Source organism: Phodopus roborovskii, unplaced genomic scaffold, assembly GCF_943737965.1.
Source record: "Phodopus roborovskii unplaced genomic scaffold, PHOROB, whole genome shotgun sequence".
NCBI classification, from domain to species: domain Eukaryota; kingdom Metazoa; phylum Chordata; class Mammalia; order Rodentia; family Cricetidae; genus Phodopus; species Phodopus roborovskii.
In genome coordinates, this window is record NW_026126588.1 from 15,756,037 (window position 1) to 15,776,208 (window position 20,172).

The 20,172-nt window shown below is 40.6% G+C and overlaps 1 protein-coding gene across 5 annotated transcripts in view; it reads right to left on the reverse strand.

Moving 5' to 3' along the window:
• Positions 1-1,723: 1,723 nt before the first annotated feature.
• Phf3 (PHD finger protein 3) overlaps positions 1,724-20,172 on the reverse strand; it is a 66,243-nt gene continuing 47,794 nt past the window's right edge. For all 5 annotated transcript variants that reach the window (XM_051204519.1, XM_051204520.1, XM_051204518.1 and 2 more), the window contains 8 exons: positions 17,705-17,821; positions 14,130-14,261; positions 12,704-12,839; positions 11,513-11,708; positions 10,485-10,632; positions 8,308-8,397; positions 5,516-5,711; positions 1,724-5,309 (listed from right to left, as the gene is read on the reverse strand). In XM_051204519.1, the coding sequence (XP_051060476.1) occupies positions 3,217-5,309; positions 5,516-5,711; positions 8,308-8,397; positions 10,485-10,632; positions 11,513-11,708; positions 12,704-12,839; positions 14,130-14,261; positions 17,705-17,821 (3,108 nt within the window). In that variant the 3' untranslated portion in view covers positions 1,724-3,216. The remainder of the gene's footprint in view (positions 5,310-5,515; positions 5,712-8,307; positions 8,398-10,484; positions 10,633-11,512; positions 11,709-12,703; positions 12,840-14,129; positions 14,262-17,704; positions 17,822-20,172) is intronic.

A 20,172-nucleotide genomic window follows, 5' to 3' on the forward strand; every position in this document is an offset into this window, starting at 1 on the left:
TTCCTAGAAATGGCCCAGCATGTGGCTTGGTAAAAGCACTTTCACTTTAAAACTTTGTACACTTCATAGTCACAGACCATGAACATGTCTGCTTCTGCTACCACGTGATGCTAAACAGATCCTATGTGAGTATGCTTCCAAAACATAAGGCAAAAATAGCTTACAAGAACTCAACATCACTCCATTTCATTCTACATTGTTGCTATTTACAGTGACTTTATTCTGTATTTCCAGGCTACCCATTCAACAACTATTTTACGATTTGTAAGACTAACTAGAACGGTTCCCCAACCTCAAAAACATCTACCTACATCTACCTTGCAAGACCTGTATCAGGTTGCACAGCAGAGAAATGAGGTCACAGATGACACCCATTCAGCTGGCTTTCAGAGAGGAAGACTGTCTTGGGGATTACTTAGGTGGGCAAATGAAACCACACACACATATAAGTAAAGGCACCAGAAGGTCAGAGATGGTAACTGGGCCTCTTCTCTGCCTTTAAATAGGGGAAGTGACTAGGAACGGGGGGGGGGAGAGAGAGAGGGGGAGTAGAAAAGGTTAAGTGGATGGATACTCTAGTGTGATACCTACCCTTGGTTGTCAACTTGACTATATCTGAAATTAAAATGTCTGGGTACGCCTGTGATAGTTTAAGTGATTTGAAGCGGGAAGACCCATTTAAGCATCTTTAATCTGTGCCACACTCTGCTGGCAGCCTTTTATAGCTCCCTTTGCTTGCTCTCTGCAAGGTCCATTCCTTCATTAAGCACTAGAGCCTACTTCTCTGGCAATCCTGACATCACTTTAGACCAACTGCCTAATCTTGTGGACTCAACAACTGCTAGATTCTTGTACCTTTCATTGGTTGGACTAGTTGGATCGAAGCCTATAAGCCATTGTAATACATAATATCCTTTAAGTTCTGTCCCCCTAGAGGACCCTAATACATCTGGATTCCCCAAAAAGAGCACACCCTGTGGCTACCTCTCTTAGATGTGTATCACATTTGCATCTGCAGAACTGCAATGAGCTGCTGTGGCCTCATCCCAGAAGGAATGGACGAGTGCAGGAGAGTATAGACGTGTGGTTAACATACACTAGCCTACCTGTATCAACTGATATGTGGGGGTTTGGACATGTGGTTAACATGCATTACACTAGTTGACCAATATCAACAGATGTGTTGGGATATAGCTGCCTTTCTATTCCTATTTGAGTTAGGCCGTCGAGAAGGGGCTCAGGAATGCTGATGGAATGAGTAGGACTATAAATGCTTTTTGCTTCCCTCTCATTCTCAATTTTCAGAGGACAACCACCGATCACACGTGACTGTGGAGGAAAGCAAAGTGTAACTGGGAATCCAACTCTTGAGTACAGCAGTCTAAACTTGGGCAATTCCCCAGGTATGTCAACTATTCACCTATCAAGGATGGACAAAGGTCACACGAGACACGAATGCTCAATACAAGATCTAGCATCCAGGCCTCGTGGCAGCTGCCTTTCTCCATTCAAAACCCCCACTATTTTTTACTTGCACCCTAGAAAACAAGTCAGGTGTCAGGTGAACCCACAAACCACATACATCAGTTGAGGCAGATTTCCTAACATGTGGATACGTAGCCCATTTCTTCACCATCATGTAAACACTGACTAACCTTTGGATTGGCCTCGTGTAAAGGACTTTCTTTTCCCTAGCAAGTTAACTTCCAAAATAAAAGTAGACCAAAGTTAAAAATACTTTATTTAAATGGAAACCCTTCATTTTAGAACTTTCATAATGATGATAAGACTTCAGAAGCAAAGATGAAAGAAGTATATTGTAATCCTTGCAATTCAGACAAAAACGTTTGACTGCTATTTTCTCTAGTGAGAACAGCAAGGTTGATTCAGTTTCAAAAACCTGGTAACGCTCCATTAGGAACAATTTTCTTAATTTTGTGGAGTTACTGGCATTCTTCTTCATGGGCACAAGAAGGTAAGAACACTGATCGCTCTTGATTGGGTCTCAAGTGTTACCATCATCTGGCAGCTACCGCTTTATGTTTTAAACATCAGCAGAGGATGTATTTCAGGGTGTAGGTAAAGTTTATATCTGAAAGAACAACAGTCTCCTGTATTTCCTATTTCAAGTCAAACTGGCATATTCAGTTTTACAGTTGCCCTACAAACAAATCATTTTACAAAAAAATTCAAAATACATTTCACTTAAAAGTTCTGCAGTTTCACAATGATTACTGAGTCCGTATAACAAAGTTTAATCATATATAAGTGTTCAGAGTCGTAAGAGCAACTAAGTAGGTAACCATGAAGCTCCCTGCTGGCAGTTCTAAACACTAGCCTCTTTAGAAGTGGCGCATCTAAGATTGAAAAACAGCCGTTCCTCTCTTAGGTAATGTCTACATACTCTTGCTGAGTAAAAGAATAATGTCTCAAGGAAAAGAAGCTTTGAAGAACCTCTTTTACTACTGAATTTCAAATCACACACACAAAGTAGGTGAGAAATTCTTTTATCATATTTAGAATCAAAATATCCCTTAAAATATTTACATTTTACAGTAAAAAGGATAGCAAAACACAAGATCATGTACAAGCTTAAGTATTCAAGTTTCTGAAGAGCAAGGAAGGAAAGGGATACGGCCTACCCCAAACTGCAGTACATGGTAAGAATGCCCTTAATGTGTGCAGATTAAAGCGATAAATGGACTTCTTGGACTTCTGACTCACGGGCAGAAACCGCCCTACTAGGTGACTAGTATGGTCTGATTATGAGCTCGCTTGACTTTTTTGTTGCTCCTCTACATTTTCTTTAAAAACAGTGCAATTGAAAACAAATGTACAGAGCACAGATTACTTTCAAATCAGTCATTATATAAAGGACATTCACTAGAGGCAGTAAATATATTCCATAGTTAACCATATTTACTAATTAAGGAATAAAACTAAATTTCTAAGCCTTTATTGCATATTAATAAAACAATCTTTGAATATACAGCATTGTAAAACTTTTAAAAATATTAAATTCCTGTAAGTAGGACAGTGTGTATGAAGGGATGGTGGGCGCTGGTGCAGACAGGGCACTCTGCTCCAGCAGCTTCCTGCTCTGCAAGCCACCAGCAGGGAAGATTTAAAAGGTGGCACAGTCCTAGCAGGCAATCTTATAAAGGTACACAACATGTAACAGTTCTTTAAAGGCGACACTGAAGCGGCCTGCAAATTTCACCTTTTGCTTTTTGCTCTGTCAGTGTGGTCCCTGTCTTTGTGGTACCTCTCTCTGTCCTTGTCCCCTTCCCTGTGTTTACTCTTCTCTCGTTCCTTCTCCTTTCCATGGTCCGGCTTCTTGTCTGCATTCTTGCCCTCCCTGCCTGCTCTCCCATCTGCTGCTCGGTCACTGTGTGACATCCGTGCCCTCTCCTTATCTTTGTGTCCTTCCTCTTTGCTTTTCCTGTCTCTGTCTTGGCTTCTGTCTCTGTGTCTGTGCCTTTCAGATTCTTGCTCCCATTCCTTGTCATGGCGCTCCCTTTGTAAGTGATGCGAATCACTGTAAAATCTCTGCCGGTCCCCTTTAACCCTATTAAATGGCCTGTCTAGCTGCTGTTGGTCTTGCCTACCCCAAGGGTCACTATGGCGCCTTTCTGGTCTCCGAATGTCTTTGACCTGATAAAAATTTTGCGGGCCCATATACCTTGAAGACGCTTGTGAAAGGGGCCCTGCCATACGTTGTGGTTGGCCTGGGAGATGAGCAGGTGGCCAAGGAACCATGGGATTTTGAGGAAAGCCACCAAAGCCTGGCGGGGGGAGTAAAGGAGGTGGCAAATGTGGTGGAAATCCAAACACATTTTGGGGAGGGAAGTTTGGAGGTCCAGGAAATGGGAATCCAGGAGGGCTAGACTTGAGATGCTGGAGGCTGGGCTGCTGTGGCCTCATAGGTGAAAAGCTTGCACTTGCTCTGGGGCTGGTACTCCTAGAAGTAAAGTTGATGCTCTTAGAAGGAAATTCTGACTGGCATGTACTTCCAGCTTCAAAGTGAGATGATGCTGTAGCCGACCCTCTTCTAAACGGGTGGACAGTTTCAATATTTTGTGTTAAAATATCCTCCTGTAAAGGGCTGGCTTGTTCCGTCTGTGAAGAATTTAAGTTTTCTACGGAGGATGTGTTTTGCAGAGTCTCGGAACCATCACTCTGCTCTGCACCCGAGTTCTTCTCTATAGAAGGCGGCTTCCCCTCCCCACTGACTGGCTCTGCTAAGGGCTCTTTGCTGTGTGACGGGCCAGGCAGAGCATGCTTCTCTCCATTTCGGCAGCTCTCTGCTTCTTTGCTTTCTGAGGTTGTCTGCTGACTCCGTCCTGCAGCTTGCCTAGGATCCCTTTTCAGATTGATAAATTGTGGAGATCTTGTGTTGGCCACAAGATGTTCACTGCAACCCACACTCCCATCTATGTTCCCCTTTCCTGTACCAGGCCTGCATGGAGAATGAGTGGAAGTCCGATTTTCTGGCGAAGTTCCCTCTTGCTCTTGGAGCAGCTGCCTTTTTAATGTTCTCTCCTTGTTTTCCAGAGTTTCCTCTTGTTTTGATGGGATTGATAAATTTGTCAAGAAAGCTTCTGTAGAAACATCTGGTGGTTTCCCTCTCAGACTAAGACTCGTCAAAGGCCCTGGAGGAACGGATGGGGATCCCACCAATGACGTTTCTTCTCCTCCTGAATTTTTACCTGTAGATTCTGAGACATTATCGACTTTACCTTTTATCTCCTTGGCTTCAACCTCAGTTACCTCCACTTTATCTGTTTGCTCTACTTTTGGGCTGGTCTGATCACTTATAAAAGGAATTTCTTTAAGAGTGCTCTGTTCTCCAACGGGCTGAGCCTGCTCATACACCTGACCAGTAGTGCCCAAAAGACTTTGGAGTATATCATCCACAGGAAGAGGCTTATTTGCTAATTCCAGAGTGGAAGGTTGATTTTCCCAGCCTATTAGGACCCCAGGAAGGAACCGTAAGGGTTTTGGTGGCTCCTGTCTACTGACTTCCATCAGAGGTTCGGCTGTTGTGAGCAGGTCTTCCTGAAGAGACTGCAGGGGCTTGTTTCTCTGCTTGTGCAACACAGTTGTGAAGGAATTGAAAAAGTCACTCTCTTCCTCGGCGGTGTCCTCCATAGAGGACTCCATCTTCCCTTTTTTGTCAGGTGGCAGGGCTACTGGGACAGCGTCTGGAGTGTCAGTGTGACTAGGACCGGCGCTAGCACTATGAGGCCGCTTCAACTTCTGACGAATAATGAGGCCCAACAACAGATTAGGTCTGTGCAGCTCAAGTCCTGGAGAAAGACAGACGGCAACAGGCATTTTCAATCATTTCCTAACAGGGTACATTTCACATAACAGCAGTCCATTCCATCCCAAGCTACTGAATGGTGGCTAGCCTGGTCTGGAGCCTAAGACAGAAAGCAGCCATTCCTTCCACTCTGGACTGACCCCTCCCACTTTATTTCAATCTTACTCTATTACCAAAACATATACCTACCAGGTCCATCAAAAGGCACAAGAGGGTGTGGAATTTTATCTGCAGCACCCAAAGGAATAAGGTACATATCTTTAACCTGCTTCATGTTGTTAGCAGCTACGCCGTAACGCTTTCTACTACTGAAGTATGCAAACAGCAAAGTGTAAGAAATTTGATCTTCTTCAGTTACCGGTGTGAAGCGAACCACACAGATTTCCTATTCAAGAGAGTAACAAACAATAGCTTAAAACAGTAACCTACAATGTAGCTGGATTTTAAACATAGCTTATTAATCTTAGTACTTAGTAATTTTGAGTTTTATGAAAGTTATTCAAATAGCAGTTCCCAACTTAAACAGAAACTAGAATACTAAAAGAAACAACTTCTAAGAAAATACCGTTCCTGGTTCACCTAGGAATCTGTACTATTTGAAAGCTTTCCATAACGAATTGACACATGTCAGGGGTAGTGGCATATACTTACACACCTGTACTCCCAGCCTCTTGGGAGACTGAAAGGCAGAAGGATCACAAATTTATTGCCTGTCTGGGCTACATAGTGAGTTCAAAGTGAGTCTGGGCAATTTAGGAGATGCTGTCTCATAATAAAAAATGGTCTGTGGAAATAGTTCATCAGTAGAAAGAACATTTGCCTATTATGGGTAAGGTAGGGGCGCAGGCAAGGGAGAGAGAAGGAAAGGCCCAAGGCATCTGAATATAATGAAATCGTTCAAGGTCACACAAATTATCAGTGTCAGACAATGCTGAAACCTAGGCCATTTGGTATCTGCACAATTGTGGCGATATATTGTTTATGATCTAATAAAGCTGGCCTGAAGTTCAGAATGCAAAGTTGGTCACAGCCAGAGGCCAGGCAGTGGTGGTGCACACCTTTAATCTCAGCACTAGAGCTCAGGCTCTTGTGGCATTCAGTCTCCAGCCACGCTGAGGACAGATCGCCCCAGTCTTGGTAGAGGTAAGAACTCTCTAGTGATTGGCTGCTTTGCTCTTCTGATCTTCAGCTTGAATTCAGTACCTGTCTCTGCGTTTTTAATTATTCATGCTACACACAACAGGAATAAAGAGGACTTGGTTTTGACAAGACTCCAAAAACAAATATACAACAGATCGTAAGTTCTTAAGGTGGTTGCCTAACTCAAGAATTTTGTTGCCTGTCTCTGGGGTTCTTGGTTTTATCATAATTCTATACTTATCTACATGTAAAAGATACAATCAAAACACAGGTACCCTAAAAATATGGTACGAAATTACCTTTAGTCTATGTTTATGAAGTTTATGTAACACATAAATGCATTTCACATTCATGCTTGAATCTCCATTCCCAAGGTATCATCCTATGCATATGCTAACATCCAAAATTCAGCAAAGTTCAAAATCTGAAGCATTTGTGATCATAAGCTTTTTGGATAAGGGCTATCTAAAGTGTCTCAGTGACATCATGTTACATATGAGCTAACTATTCTTGTGTTTAAATCAGTTCAATCTGAAGGCATACTATAAAGTACTGGGCAATAACACACACACACACACACACACACATATCCATATGTGCACACATTTCCATGTATATATGAAAGTAACAGAAAACAAGGCAATAACTGTTTTTGTTTTGCTTTGTAGATCAGGCTGGCCTCAAGAGATGTGTCTGTCTCTACCTCCCAAGCTTAGTAACCTTTCAACTGCCTCATTTTAATTTAAAAATCTTTATGGGGGGAGGAATCCTTCAGGGTTTAAGACTCTCCATTGTGGGCCACTCTAAACTTCTACAAAGAAATGATTTAAATTATTCCTATTCAGTACCATTCCCTATGGGGGGGGACCTACAGAAATTATAGAGAGAACATGGAAGAAGAGAGACATTAGCATGCTGAAGGCTATTGATTATTCCCAGCTTATAGCCTCCTCTTCCTGTTACTGATGAACCCTAACTTTTGGCTAGCACAAGACCCTGCAGTATAAACCATAAACCACATTTGCCAGTTTCCTTCCAAGTTACCTATAGCTGTCTGGCTATGTTCTTGCCAATTAAATTAAAGAAAATTACGGGATGACTTAACTTCTGGGGTGAGCTCTAAACATGACTGCCTGATGAGGGTGGTCCCTCTTTCAAACAACGAAGTGACAGAAGCAGCCTGTTTCCCAAATGAACCCTGGAGACCAGAGCCCAAAGCCTCCCAAGCATCCTAACTGTGATGGAGGACAGGCTTCTGCAGCATCTGAACCACTGGACTCAAGAGTATAGAGCTCCACTGTGACCAGACCAAAACAAGCTCAATCTCAACACCTACTCTAACCCGTCCCTTCCAGTGCTGACACTGCTATGGAAAACATACCAGAAGGCAGAGAATAAAAGGGAGTGTTGTACTGCTTTTAGCAAATGGCTTCACTTCAGTTCATGTACTCATGTAGTCCACAGTTCAACCAAAGTGTCATTCCAGAGTAGCTGTCCATATTGTTCTAAGAAACGTCTCTGCCTAGGACCTGGGCTTTAATTGGGCCAAGTATTCAAAGTTCCACATCTCTGTCTCTCCAGGGCGGAGATAAACATGTGTGCCTCCACACACTGGATTGTTACGTGTGCTGGGAATCAAACATAGGTCCTCACACTTGCACAGTATTATCAAGTAAGTTGGCTATCACCTCCCAGCACTTTACCTACATTTTGTAAGACAGAGTATATATATTTCAATCTTGTATTAGCTCCCTTCCCCCGAGAGTCACTGGACCCTTGTATTAAGACTTTAAGTAGTCTGATTAACATTTCCAAAGTGGCATTGTTAAAAGTTTACTCACCTTGGTTCCTGATGCTTTTATTTTTTCCACGTAATCCCAAACTGTCTGGGGCGATATCCTGCCACCTACTTGAATACTATCTGGTAGATCCTATGGCCAAAAAAAAAAAAAAAAAAATCAACAAGTATAGAGTTTCTTCATGATAATATTCATGATTCATACATACTTAACTTTGAGAATAATTTTAATAATAACTAAAACAAGTAAGCAGGGTTAAGAAACTGGTGGCAGAATATGTGATTGGCATGTATAAGACTCAGGGTTCAATCAATCTCCAGAACACAAAGAATAAACAAATTGCAACAAAAATAAAACACAGTAGAGAGATAGCAACTGCACTTATCTCAAATGCCAACTTCAAATAAATAATACTGAAAATGTAGTTTACTAAGGAGGGCAATGCAAAATACAAACAAACATAAATACATCCCAATACTAACAAAACTATCTGAGGCTAGGTCAGAATAGAAAAGCACAAGAAAAAGAACCAGTGGCACTCAGAGGCAGGCCCTCTGCTCTTCAATCGTGTGCGGTAGTAGGCAAGGGCAGTCTTTTGTTTTTTGTTTTTTTTTTTTTTTTTTTTTTTGTTTTTTTTTTTTTTCTGAAACAGGGTCTCACAATATAGCTCAGGATGTCCTGGAACTCACTCTGTAGACCAGGCTGGCAGGGAACTCAGAAATCTCTCTGCCTCTGACTTCTGAGTGCTAGAACTAAAAGTGTATGCTACACCCCCAGTGCTTTTTTAAAAAACATTCTTAATTATTAATAGGTCAAGTTCAGATTTTATGTACTGTAATTGCAAAGTATATTTTTGCAAAGAGAAAACTAACAATGCAATACATTTAAAAGTGCATATACATACACTCTATATGTATATTGATAAGTATAATTAATCAGACATTTAAAACTTTATTCAGAGTTTTCCCTTTTCCTCTGAAGACCAAGAAAAATCATAAACGTAGATTTAAGTTTATTTAACTCACTAGTTGCTTTCAATATTTCAAGACTTTAGCCCCAGTAAAGATAAATAACTACAAAGCAGAGATGAGTTCTAGAAAGTAATTACATAGAAAACTATGGCTCTGAGAAAAATAACTTTATTCAAAGTTAGAAGTGTCTGGGAGTCCAGGTCCTCATTTTCCATTACCTTCAAAGTGATGTAAAGAAAAACTAAAAATTCTCAAGACTTCTTCCCCTCAAAAACACCATCACTGGCCCACTTACTTTACTTTTCTCTAACAAAATTCACATTCCTAAAATATTATTAGTCAAGTTCAAGTCAATTGTATAACCACAGCACTGTGTAGTAATTAAAAACAATGGCAATGTAAAGGGCAGAAGGCTTGCCATGCACACAGGGGCCTGGGCTGGGTACCTAGGACCACAAGGACACAAGGAGGGGTGGGAAGAGGGAGACGGACTCATATTACAGAGAATGATCATACAATTCAGGCTTGATGAAATCAGAAATGAATTATTTAAATAACTTTTGTTTTTATGATTGGAAGACTAAGAATAAATGAAAAGGCTAATCTAACAAACCACCAAAAATAATGTATATAATACATGTACACTGGCTTTGTTTCCTTTGATGTAGTTGTTTGAATGCCATACTTGGTCACTAATTATAGTATTATGCTGCTGGTGTTTATTTTCTAGTATTTAACATTTTCTTCCTTAGGATGTACAACCAACAACAGGTACCACTGCAGTGATTGGCCAGTGATCTCCCGAGACTGCCAGTCTAAACACTGACAGAGACAGGAAGGTACTGTGGTCCCGAAACATCAACACTGTAGGAATTCCATTTCTTTAACAATTAGAAACCTTTTTGATAGGCTAACTTTGCCATTAACATGGCAGTCTTTTACATATAAATCTCTACATAAAAACAAACTTGGACAATCATGGCAACACATTGGTTTTTAATTCTGTCTCATTGAAGTACATTTTAGAAAAATCATGATATCTAAGTTTAAAACTCCCAGAGTAGTTTTCTACTAGTCTGCAAATTCATTTGTAAACTAATAATTTCACTAACTGAACTGTTTTATGGATCATTAATAACTGGATTTAAAAAAAATCTTTTAAAATTATTATTACCTGTATGTCCCCCTGCCTACTACCTTCCGAAACACATGAACCCAAGCAAGGAAAGGCAGAAGCGTTCACAGTACCTCTGTCAAGTACTCGGGGGACCCAGATACAGGGTAGGCTTTGGTAACAAACTTTGCAACAGATGGCATATTGATAAAACCTTTCCAGATGAAGTTCAATCGAGCCAGGAAGGTAGACTCAACTTCAACAGTTCCAGGCATCTCTGGACTAGAAAAGGATATTGAAGTTAGCAACAAGGCCAGCCCGATGGCTCAGTGGGTAGCTACTTGCCACCAATCCTCAGGACCTAGGTTCAATCCCTTGAACCCACATGAAGGTAGAAACAGAGAATCAACAAAACAATGCTGTTGTCCTCTAAACTCCCCGTGTTACAGCACACACACACACACACACACACACACACACACATACATCAATGTAGTCATTAAAAGTATTTTATGTCAAGAATATCAAGTAAAAATAAGTATCGATAAAGGTCAATAAAAAGAATAGTGATCAATTTTCAATTTATAAACCTGTAATCACAGCCACACAGTAAAGATTTACAAATTCATTTTTCTGGGCTGGCTTGAAGTAGACTGAGGTCCAAAGACCTCAAGCACACAGCAAGGGCTGTCTGTATCCCCACTTCTTGGGACCAGCATATTTAAAACATTTGTTTCTGGTTTGATTAATAAAGATTTACTTGTGTTTATATGTATGGAGTTTTGCCTGGATATGTTTGTGTACCATGTGCCTGTCCATGGAGGCCAGAAGAAGGTGTCAGACCCTTGGAACCAGAGTTACAGATGGATATGAGCTGCCTTGTGGATGCTGGGAATAGAAAGGGGTTGTCCTCTGGAAGAGCAGCCAGTGCTCTTAAATGCTGAGCCATATCCCCAGCCCATAATCACACTCTCAAATCTCTTAACTCTAAAATCCATCCAAAATGACAGATTAACTTTCAGAGTCCTATTCACTCATCTCAATTGGCCTGGAGCATACATAGCTACTTTCTCAAAAGTCCCTGAAAGAATCTTTTCTGCGTTTGCACATTGGTAAGTACAAGTAAGCAGTGGTTATAGCACTGTGACTGCGAGAAAGCTACCGTGGCGCAGGAGAGAATGTTGATTTGGGAGACTCTTGTTTCTCCTCCTCAAAGAATTCAGAAGCCAGAATGTTTGTGGTTGAAGACAATGCATCTGCTATGCTTTCTGCTTCGTTGTCTGAATGTTTGCGAGCCCCTCCCACAACAACTTTCACGTTTTTTGGAGAAAGATCATCTGCAGGTGGTGCCATTCGACCTAAAGCCAGAAGACACCAAAGTAAGCTTGTTTCCTGCGACTGTAAAAATTTTCATTCACTTTTACTTTCTTAAGTGATTTAGTCTCTCTGGTTCAATTATTGAGTAAACATTTCCTGGAGCAATACACACCTGTAAACGTTTTCTCTCAGCATGCTGTTACACCAATTCCAAGAACCAACAAGGAACTGTCCCATAGAGACCTAAGCTAACTGAAATTTGCCAACACATTGTGCAAGGCTCTTTCTACCCGTACTAACTTAACATCTTCCTTGACCATTTTATAATCATTACTAATATTTACATAGAAAACATCACAAGTAAAATGAGTTGACGGTGTCTGTTCTCACTTACAGTTATGAAAAAAAAAACAGGAAAAGAATGTTAACTAACCAGGCATGGTGACATACGCCTTTAATCCCATCATTGGGGAGATAGAGGCAGGTGGATCTGAGTTTGAGGCCAACTTGGTCTACAACAAAGCCAAGTTCCAGAACAGCTAGGGCTGTCAGGACTGTCACCAAGAAAACCCTGTCTCAAAACAAAACAAACAAACAAACAAAAAAGACTTAAACTAAAACACAAACACTAAGGTAATCGTGTTTCTCTGTAAATGCATAGTGTTCTGTTAAGTCACTACACAGGGACACTGTAAAGTTTAATGACACTGTAAAGTTTAGAAAATGACACTAATTTGGAACTATAACATCCAAACAATTAAAAAACTCAAACATTCTGAAAACAGGCAACTCTAGCAGTCTTTAATAAATGGACTTCCTGTGCTACTGTTAAATTTACATCCCTATGCACATGGAAAAGCATAGCTATACCCGCTTTGCATTTGTAAAATGATCGATCTAATTCCATAAAACAGGAGCAGGTAGGTGCTGCATCATCCAAATTGGGAAAATAAAACCTCCTCCCCAAATTACAAAAGCTCGTACAGAAATACCATTCAACAAATGACCACAACCCCGAGCAAGCAAAACTCCCAACCTATGCATATTTTGCAGTTCAGATCAAAAAGATGCTGCCTGTGTTGACTAGTAGTATCTTTAGATGTGGAGTCAACCTCTTCTTTTTTTTTTTCAGAGCCTTCGGTCTTTTCCAATGACTTATTGGCTGAAGGTTCCTACCAAAAGTGAGAATAAAAGTAAGTTTTAGCCAATAAAATCTGGCATTTAACTTTAAAAATCAACTTGTTTCATAAACATATTTCCCAAAATGAAGCCATTATATTCGTAACGTTTTTACTTTCTTTAAAGAAAAGTAACAACCAGGCTTGGTGGCACATGCCTTTAATCTCACTCACTACCTGGGAGGCAAAGGCAGACAAGTCTCTGTGAGTTCCAGGTCAGCCTGGTCTACAAAGTGAGTTCTCGAACAGCCAAGGCTAATACAGAAAAACTCTCTTTAAAAAAAAAAAAAAGTGAAAATACAATTAGCATTTATTATTCAGAGCAAACACTCAAAACAACTCATCAAAGCTTGTTTTCAAATTATTTTTTTAACTGGTATTTGAAAACAAGGACACTTGAAATAGACTGTCTCCACCTTGATCTACTTATTTCTCATTTTCCTATTAGCTAAAGAAAAGTTGCAATCCTACTCAAATTACACTATTTACAAAGCACCAAGCATTGCTGTATCAAATGTCCTCAGGATTTTAATAAGTCTTTAAAAGGAGCCTATAATGCAATTTTCTGCACACTGAGAGAAACAAGCTATTAACAGTCAATCCAGTAAAACAGTGTACTTGAAAACACACACTTTATGGGGGACGGAGAGATGGCTCAGTGGTTAAGAACACAGGCTGTTCTTCCAGAGATCCTGAGTTCAATTCCCAGCAATCACATGGTGGCTCACAACCATCTGTAATGAGATCCGGTGCCCTCCTTTGGCTTGCAGGGACACATTATGGCAGAACACTATCACATAATTTAAAACTAAGCCCCCTGCTTTAGGAACAGGAAGGAAGCTCTCCCCCCCCACCACTCCAGCACCCTGCTCCTTACCTGTGTCTGAAGCTCCCCCCCCCACTCCAGGCTACAGAGCAGGGCACCCTGCTCCTTACCTGTGTCTGAAGCTCCCCCCCCCCCCGCGTGCTCCAGGCTACAGAGCAGGGCACCCTGCTCCTTACCTGTGTCTGAAGCTCCCCCCCTCCCCCCCCCGCGTGCTCCAGGCTACAGAGCAGGGCACCCTGCTCCTTACCTGTGTCTGAAGCTCCACCCACCCACCCACCCACCCACCCACCCCCCCCCTGCTCCAGGCTACAGGGCAGGGCACCCTGCTCCTTACCTGTGTCTGAAGCCCCCCCCCCCCGCCCGCGCTCCAGGCTACAGAGCAGGGCACCCTGCTCCTTACCTGTGTCTGAAGCTCCCCCCCCCCCCCGCGCTCCAGAGCAGGGCACCCTGCTCCTTACCTGTGTCTCCATGGCTGCCTCCTGCTCTTTCATTGGGGCGTCACTCTCTATCTCGATCTCGCCTTTGTGAGTTATTTTTGTGATTGGTCGTCTTTCCACTTCTCTTTGTTCTTTCTCAATCATCTCTATTGTCTATCAGAAATCATTTCAAGAAAATATTAAGTCCGTGCTTTAATTAATGAAGACTTACTTAACTAATAAATTATTATACATAATTAATTTTTAGCTTTTCTCTCATAAAAACACAAACTCTGTCAAGTGTTGGCAAGTCTTAAGAATTCAACTCTATGCCTCACCTCGAGCGGCTCACATTAACATTCTGCAGGGAGGCAAGAGAAAGGCAATTACAGTATTTATACTTGAAATCTGCTTGCAAATCTGTAAGTGCCAAAATCAACCAAGAACTAACTTAACTCATTTGGTGTTACTGTACATCCCTGCAATACCAGCTTATTAAATGATTAAAGAAAACCCAAAAAACAAAAAAACCTAGTAGGCACTACCACTGTCTCCTGGCCTGCTGACACTAGTAATTAACAGCTACCATAAAGAAATCCAGCAACGACATAGCAAAGTTAGCAAGTATAACAAGACTACAAGATAGTACAGGGGGCGGTGATGTCAAACAGAGCAAGGAGGAGGAAGAACTGTAAAGGTCTGTCCATTTGTCCCTTGTTAGCTCTTGCAAAATAGCCACTAAAAAGTCAGGCAGGGCCAGTGAGATGGCTCAGCAGGCAAAGGCTCTAACCACACAAACCTGCAAATCTGAGTTTGAACCTCAGAACTCATGGAAAGGCAGGTAGATCTAGCTGCTCACAAACTTGTCTTCTGAAGTTCAAATAAAAGTGTCATGGCAATGGCATACTGCCTCTCCCCATTATCATACAGACAATAATAGCAGGTAAATAATGTTTAAAAAGACCAAGCAGAAAGTGTAAGAAAAGAAAACATGGTCTCCAATACAAAATGATACTAGTAGCCAATTTTAAAACTTAAGTTTGTCAAGTGTATATTTAGGGTGTGGAGAGAAAGATGAGTAACATTATTTTCAAAATAAAGAGGCAAAATTACATAAGATCAAAGCAAAACAATAAGTAAAAATAGATATGATACATTACATGAAGGCCTCTGACACAGATCAAGGAGGATTAATGCCTAAGATGCAAGCAAGCCTCATGGGCAAAATAATCTGGTAAGTTATGCGGAGCAATGCAAATCATATACAATCATTACTTCCTAAAACGGGGAACTAATACTGGGCAATATGGCTATATCTGCTAACAAAAGCTCAAAGTCATCCATGCCCTCAACCTTGCTAGGGACGGTGGTACAGATGGCCATATACCTAGCACCCAGATAGGGTCGGGGGAAGGAGACTAAAAATCCAAGGCCAGCCTGGGCTACACAATGAGATCTTTCCTGAAAAGAATAAAAGAACTTTCTAGTTCATCTTTTTATAAAGACTGACTGTAAAGACACTGCAAGTTTAAATTGCAACTGAAAATTCTTGGCACCTATAACTTTGAGAAATTTTTATTTTTAAAACGTGGCAAGGTACTCAAATTACAACATTCCAGTTCAAGCTAAGACATTAACACATAAACATAACACTATTTCTATGCATATTTTCACATGGCTTTTCAATTTATATCATCTCAACAAATTAGTTCTAAAAATTCTTGACTTTCTTCAGAAACTTTGTGGCCATGACACTTGATAGTAAAAGATTCTAAACTTGTACCAAGTTTTAGAATTAAATCATCTGATTCATTAAAATTTTAATGTTCAAGATGCATTCAAATTGATTACAGAGAGCACAGATTTGTTAAACATTTTCCAATTGTTATAAATTATTATAATTTGCAAGTAATAAAACATAAAGAATTCTATAATCTGGTGACCAGCAAAATGAAAAAGAAAAAAAGCTCTGCAGAGATGAAGACAGATAATAGGATGTAAAAATTTAAGAAACAGGGCTGGAGAGGTGGCTCAGCAGTTAAAAGCACTGCCTGCTCTTCTAAGGTCCTGAGTTCAATTCTAGGCAACCACCTGGTGGCTCACAACCATCTATAACGAGATCTGGTGCTCTCTTCTGGCCTGCAGGCATGCATGCAGGCAGAACACTGTATACACAAAAATAAATCTTTAAAAAAAAAAAAAAAAAAAAAAAAAAGGAAGAAATAGGAGGGCTTGTGTTGTGGGTGCCCTCCATCGTGGCACAAGGACAGAGTTCAAAACTGTCCTCAGCAAGTCACAAGACCTAAAGGTCAAAGGTGTGGCTTCAGAAGGATGTTTCGGCTGTCTTAGTCTAAATAACAGACCTGAATCTGAGGTGTGGCTACTCCTGACCTCAAGGCTAGGGAATGAGAAGCTGGAGCTAAGGTGTGGTTACTGAACCCTTAGAATAAGTGAGGAAGAAAAGTCTGTTTGATCCATATACATGATGCTGTGCTCCCCTTTCTGGTTAAGGTATAGTAGACTTCTGGAATTTCAGTATTGACTGATCTGCCCTCCTGACTTTTATTTTGTCTCTGTCTTTTCTTTATCATCTATGTCTATACCTAGCCTTTCCCTCATCCACACACCCCCACTCAGGTATGAACTTGGGGACACTATGCTGGTTCTGACTGCAGCCCCACAAAGATAGCTCCTTACAAGGGCTCAGTAGTGAAGGGCACTTGTCCTATCCAGACCTACATGGAGGCAGGCTCACAACTGTTTGTATCTCTGGGACTCAGAACTGTGCTGACTGATTCTGTATCAACCGGACGCAAGCCACAGTCATCTGAGGGCAGAGGACTCCAAATGAGAAATGCTTCCAGGAGATCATTCTGTAGGCAAACAAGCCTGAAGGGCATTTTCTTAATTAGTGGTCAATGGGAGAGGGCCCGTGCCATTGTAAGAACACAATCTGGGGACAGCACTAGGTTGGGTCCTGGGTTCTGTAAGAAAGCAGGCTGAGTAAGATATGGAGAGCAAGCCAGTAAGCAGCACCTTCCATGGCCTCTGCATCAGCCCCTGCCTCCGGGTTCCTGCCTACGTTTCTGTCAGTGAACTGTGATTCGGGTATGTAAGCCAGACAAACACTTTCCTTCCCAAGCTGCTCTGGTCCTGGTGTTTCATCACAGCAAGAGAAACCCTAACACAGATGTCCTCTTCAGACACTGCGTGCATGTGAAACACTTACATACAGGCAAAACATACATGCATAAAATAAAAATAACTCTTAAAACAAAGAGTTAAGAAACAAAGGAAGCTGGGCACAATGGTGCTCATTAGTTATCTCGAACAACTTAAAATGCAGAAAGAAGCAAGAAGATCACAAGAACTCAGGCAGAAGTGCAGGGTCACCTTGGAAAATGGGAAATATGACAAGATCCCCCCTTAGGACAGAGAGGAGGCAGGAACAGAGAGGAAAGTGGGCAGGGTGATGGTAGAGAATTATGCGAAAAGAATACAAAGCTGTCCTACTTGCACTCTGTATTGAATGATCTTTGCACAGTTCACCCGTGGTTAAAAAACAAAGACTTTGATAGCCAAGCCAAACTCAGAGTACAGAGTACGGATGTCCTTACGTGTCTGTTTTCCCTTCGTCTCCACGCAGCTAACTCTTTAGACGCTAGTTCTTCTGGACTCATTCTTATAAGATGATCAGGGGTTACTTCTCCTTTAAGTACTTTTTTAAACAGTATCTACAGGATTTTAAAATGAGAAGAGACACAAAAACATTTAGAAGCAAAAGACAGCTGTCATATGTGAACTAATAAATCAACTTTCAAGCCTGATTTATAAACATTCATAATTTATATAAAACCCAGCACATGCAGCCTAACATTAAGCTTTGTATTCTGGAAGAGTAAAACACTTCTTACATAAAATTCAACTTAATAACAATATGGTGGCCACACCTGTAATCCCACACTCAGGAGACTGAGGCAGTAGGGTGGAATGTTCAAGGACAGCCTGGGGCTACACTCCCTTAGGCTACACAGCCTACATTCTGTTAAGGTTTCTGCTCCACTCTGCCCTCCCCCAAAGGAACATCCACGTAAAAATCAACATGAAAAAGCAAGTGCAATTAATCCATCACATATCAAGTCTAGCCCAGGACAGAGTATAATAATCACCTCACTGTATGGTAAGGCTCTGAATAAAAACAGCTTTTATCAAAGTAATGCCTGTTTTTAAGATTCTTACATTTGAATCCTGGTAGGTTTGAATGAAAACCATAGCAAAGAACTAATTGTAAAAAGCAATCTTCATTTGATTATTGACAAAGTTTCTAGATTCTGTATTTCAAAAAGCTCTTGGACCATGACACACTGTACAATGTAAATTTTTCTTCAGCAGCTTTTAGTAACTTAAATATACTTTAATCAAACACATTTGCCCATAAGCACCCAGGAACCACCCTAAATACCAAATCTTGGATGTTTAAACTGCCAATAAGAATAGTGGCTGGAATAGGCTGGAAAGATGTCTCAGCACTTAAGAACACTGACTACTACTCTACTAGAGGACCTGGGTTCTATTCCCAGCACCGATATGGCAGCACATAACTGTCTGTAACTCCAGTTCCCAGGGATCTGACAATTTGATGCAGACATACAAGCAGGCAAAACACAAATGCACACGAAATAAAAATGATGTACTATTTGCATATAACCTATATACATGATCCCATAAATAGTTGTGTGTGATGTAACATTTAAGTCTACAATAGTCTATCCAAACTGCTTGTAATAGAGAAGATGGCTTAGATGCCTTAGTCTATGTAGTCTTATGTGAACACAACACAGTGATGACCTTTTTATACTGTATCAGCACTGTTAAGTGTCACATGACTATAGTTTAGACTACCTTTATATTTACTTATAATACCTAATACAACGTTAAGAGCTGTGTACACAGTCATTACACATTTTATACAGGGAATGACAACTAAAAAGTAAGTCTGTACATGTTCGGTACATATGCAATTTTTCCCCTAGTAGTTCTGATCTACTGCTTGTGGAAAACCAGATGCAGAAATGCATGAGAACTGAGGGATGACTATGTTGTAGCAAATATTACAACGTGAACTTACATCACCAGTGTGAAAGCTTTCACACAAGAAGATTTAATTTAATTCTATAACCTAGAGTCATCTTTTGCCAAAAATTCTCAGTGGACTTAAGTAAATCTACCAAACAAAAGTCTTATTAACATTTGGAGTTTTAAAGGTGTTCACTACCTAACTTTTGCTTAGTGTACACATCACAGAACTTTTTGATTATAAACACACACAAATATAAATACACCTACATGTACACAAATGAAACAAACACACAACTTTAAAATCCTTGCCAAGTCTCAAACAAGAAATCCCAAGAGATAATTAAGAAATCAGTAACATTTCCTCCACATTTAAAACATATTTTAAATAAAGTTCTATTTAATTTGGTAAAATTATTTAAAATATTTTCTTGGGTTAAAGACAAATTCTCACTATGCTGCAAGCTGACCAGGAATTCTTGGTTTAAAGTAAACTTTCTGCCTCAGATTCCCTAGGTAGCTATGATGTCATACATGGATTTTTGTTTTAACTTTATAACTAAATGTGACTTAGGGTTTTAGTGAGCACAGTTCCACTTGCTGATTTAGATTAAAATTCTTAGGCTTAGCAGATTTTGAAGAATACTGAAGAACGAATTTTTTTATTTAATTGGGTTATGCAAGAGAGTGAAGGAAAAAAAATGCACTAAATCCAGACATGTGGTTCAACACACTCTCAACAGTACTCACTAATGTACAGGATTCATAAATTAATAGCAAAAGCCCTTATAATGTTGTATTCTTGAGCTGCAAATGCAGCTCAGGTGGCAAAGGTGCTTGCCCTCCGTGGGAGGAGCTCTGGGTTTGAGCCCCAAGAACACGCAGGTGAGCAATGTGGCTCAAGCCTGCAATCCTATCACTCCAGAGTTGGAGACAGAAGGAACAGAAGTTTAAAGTCATCCTCAGCTACATCTACGTTCAAGACCCTGTCTCTTCCCTGACAGTGAAA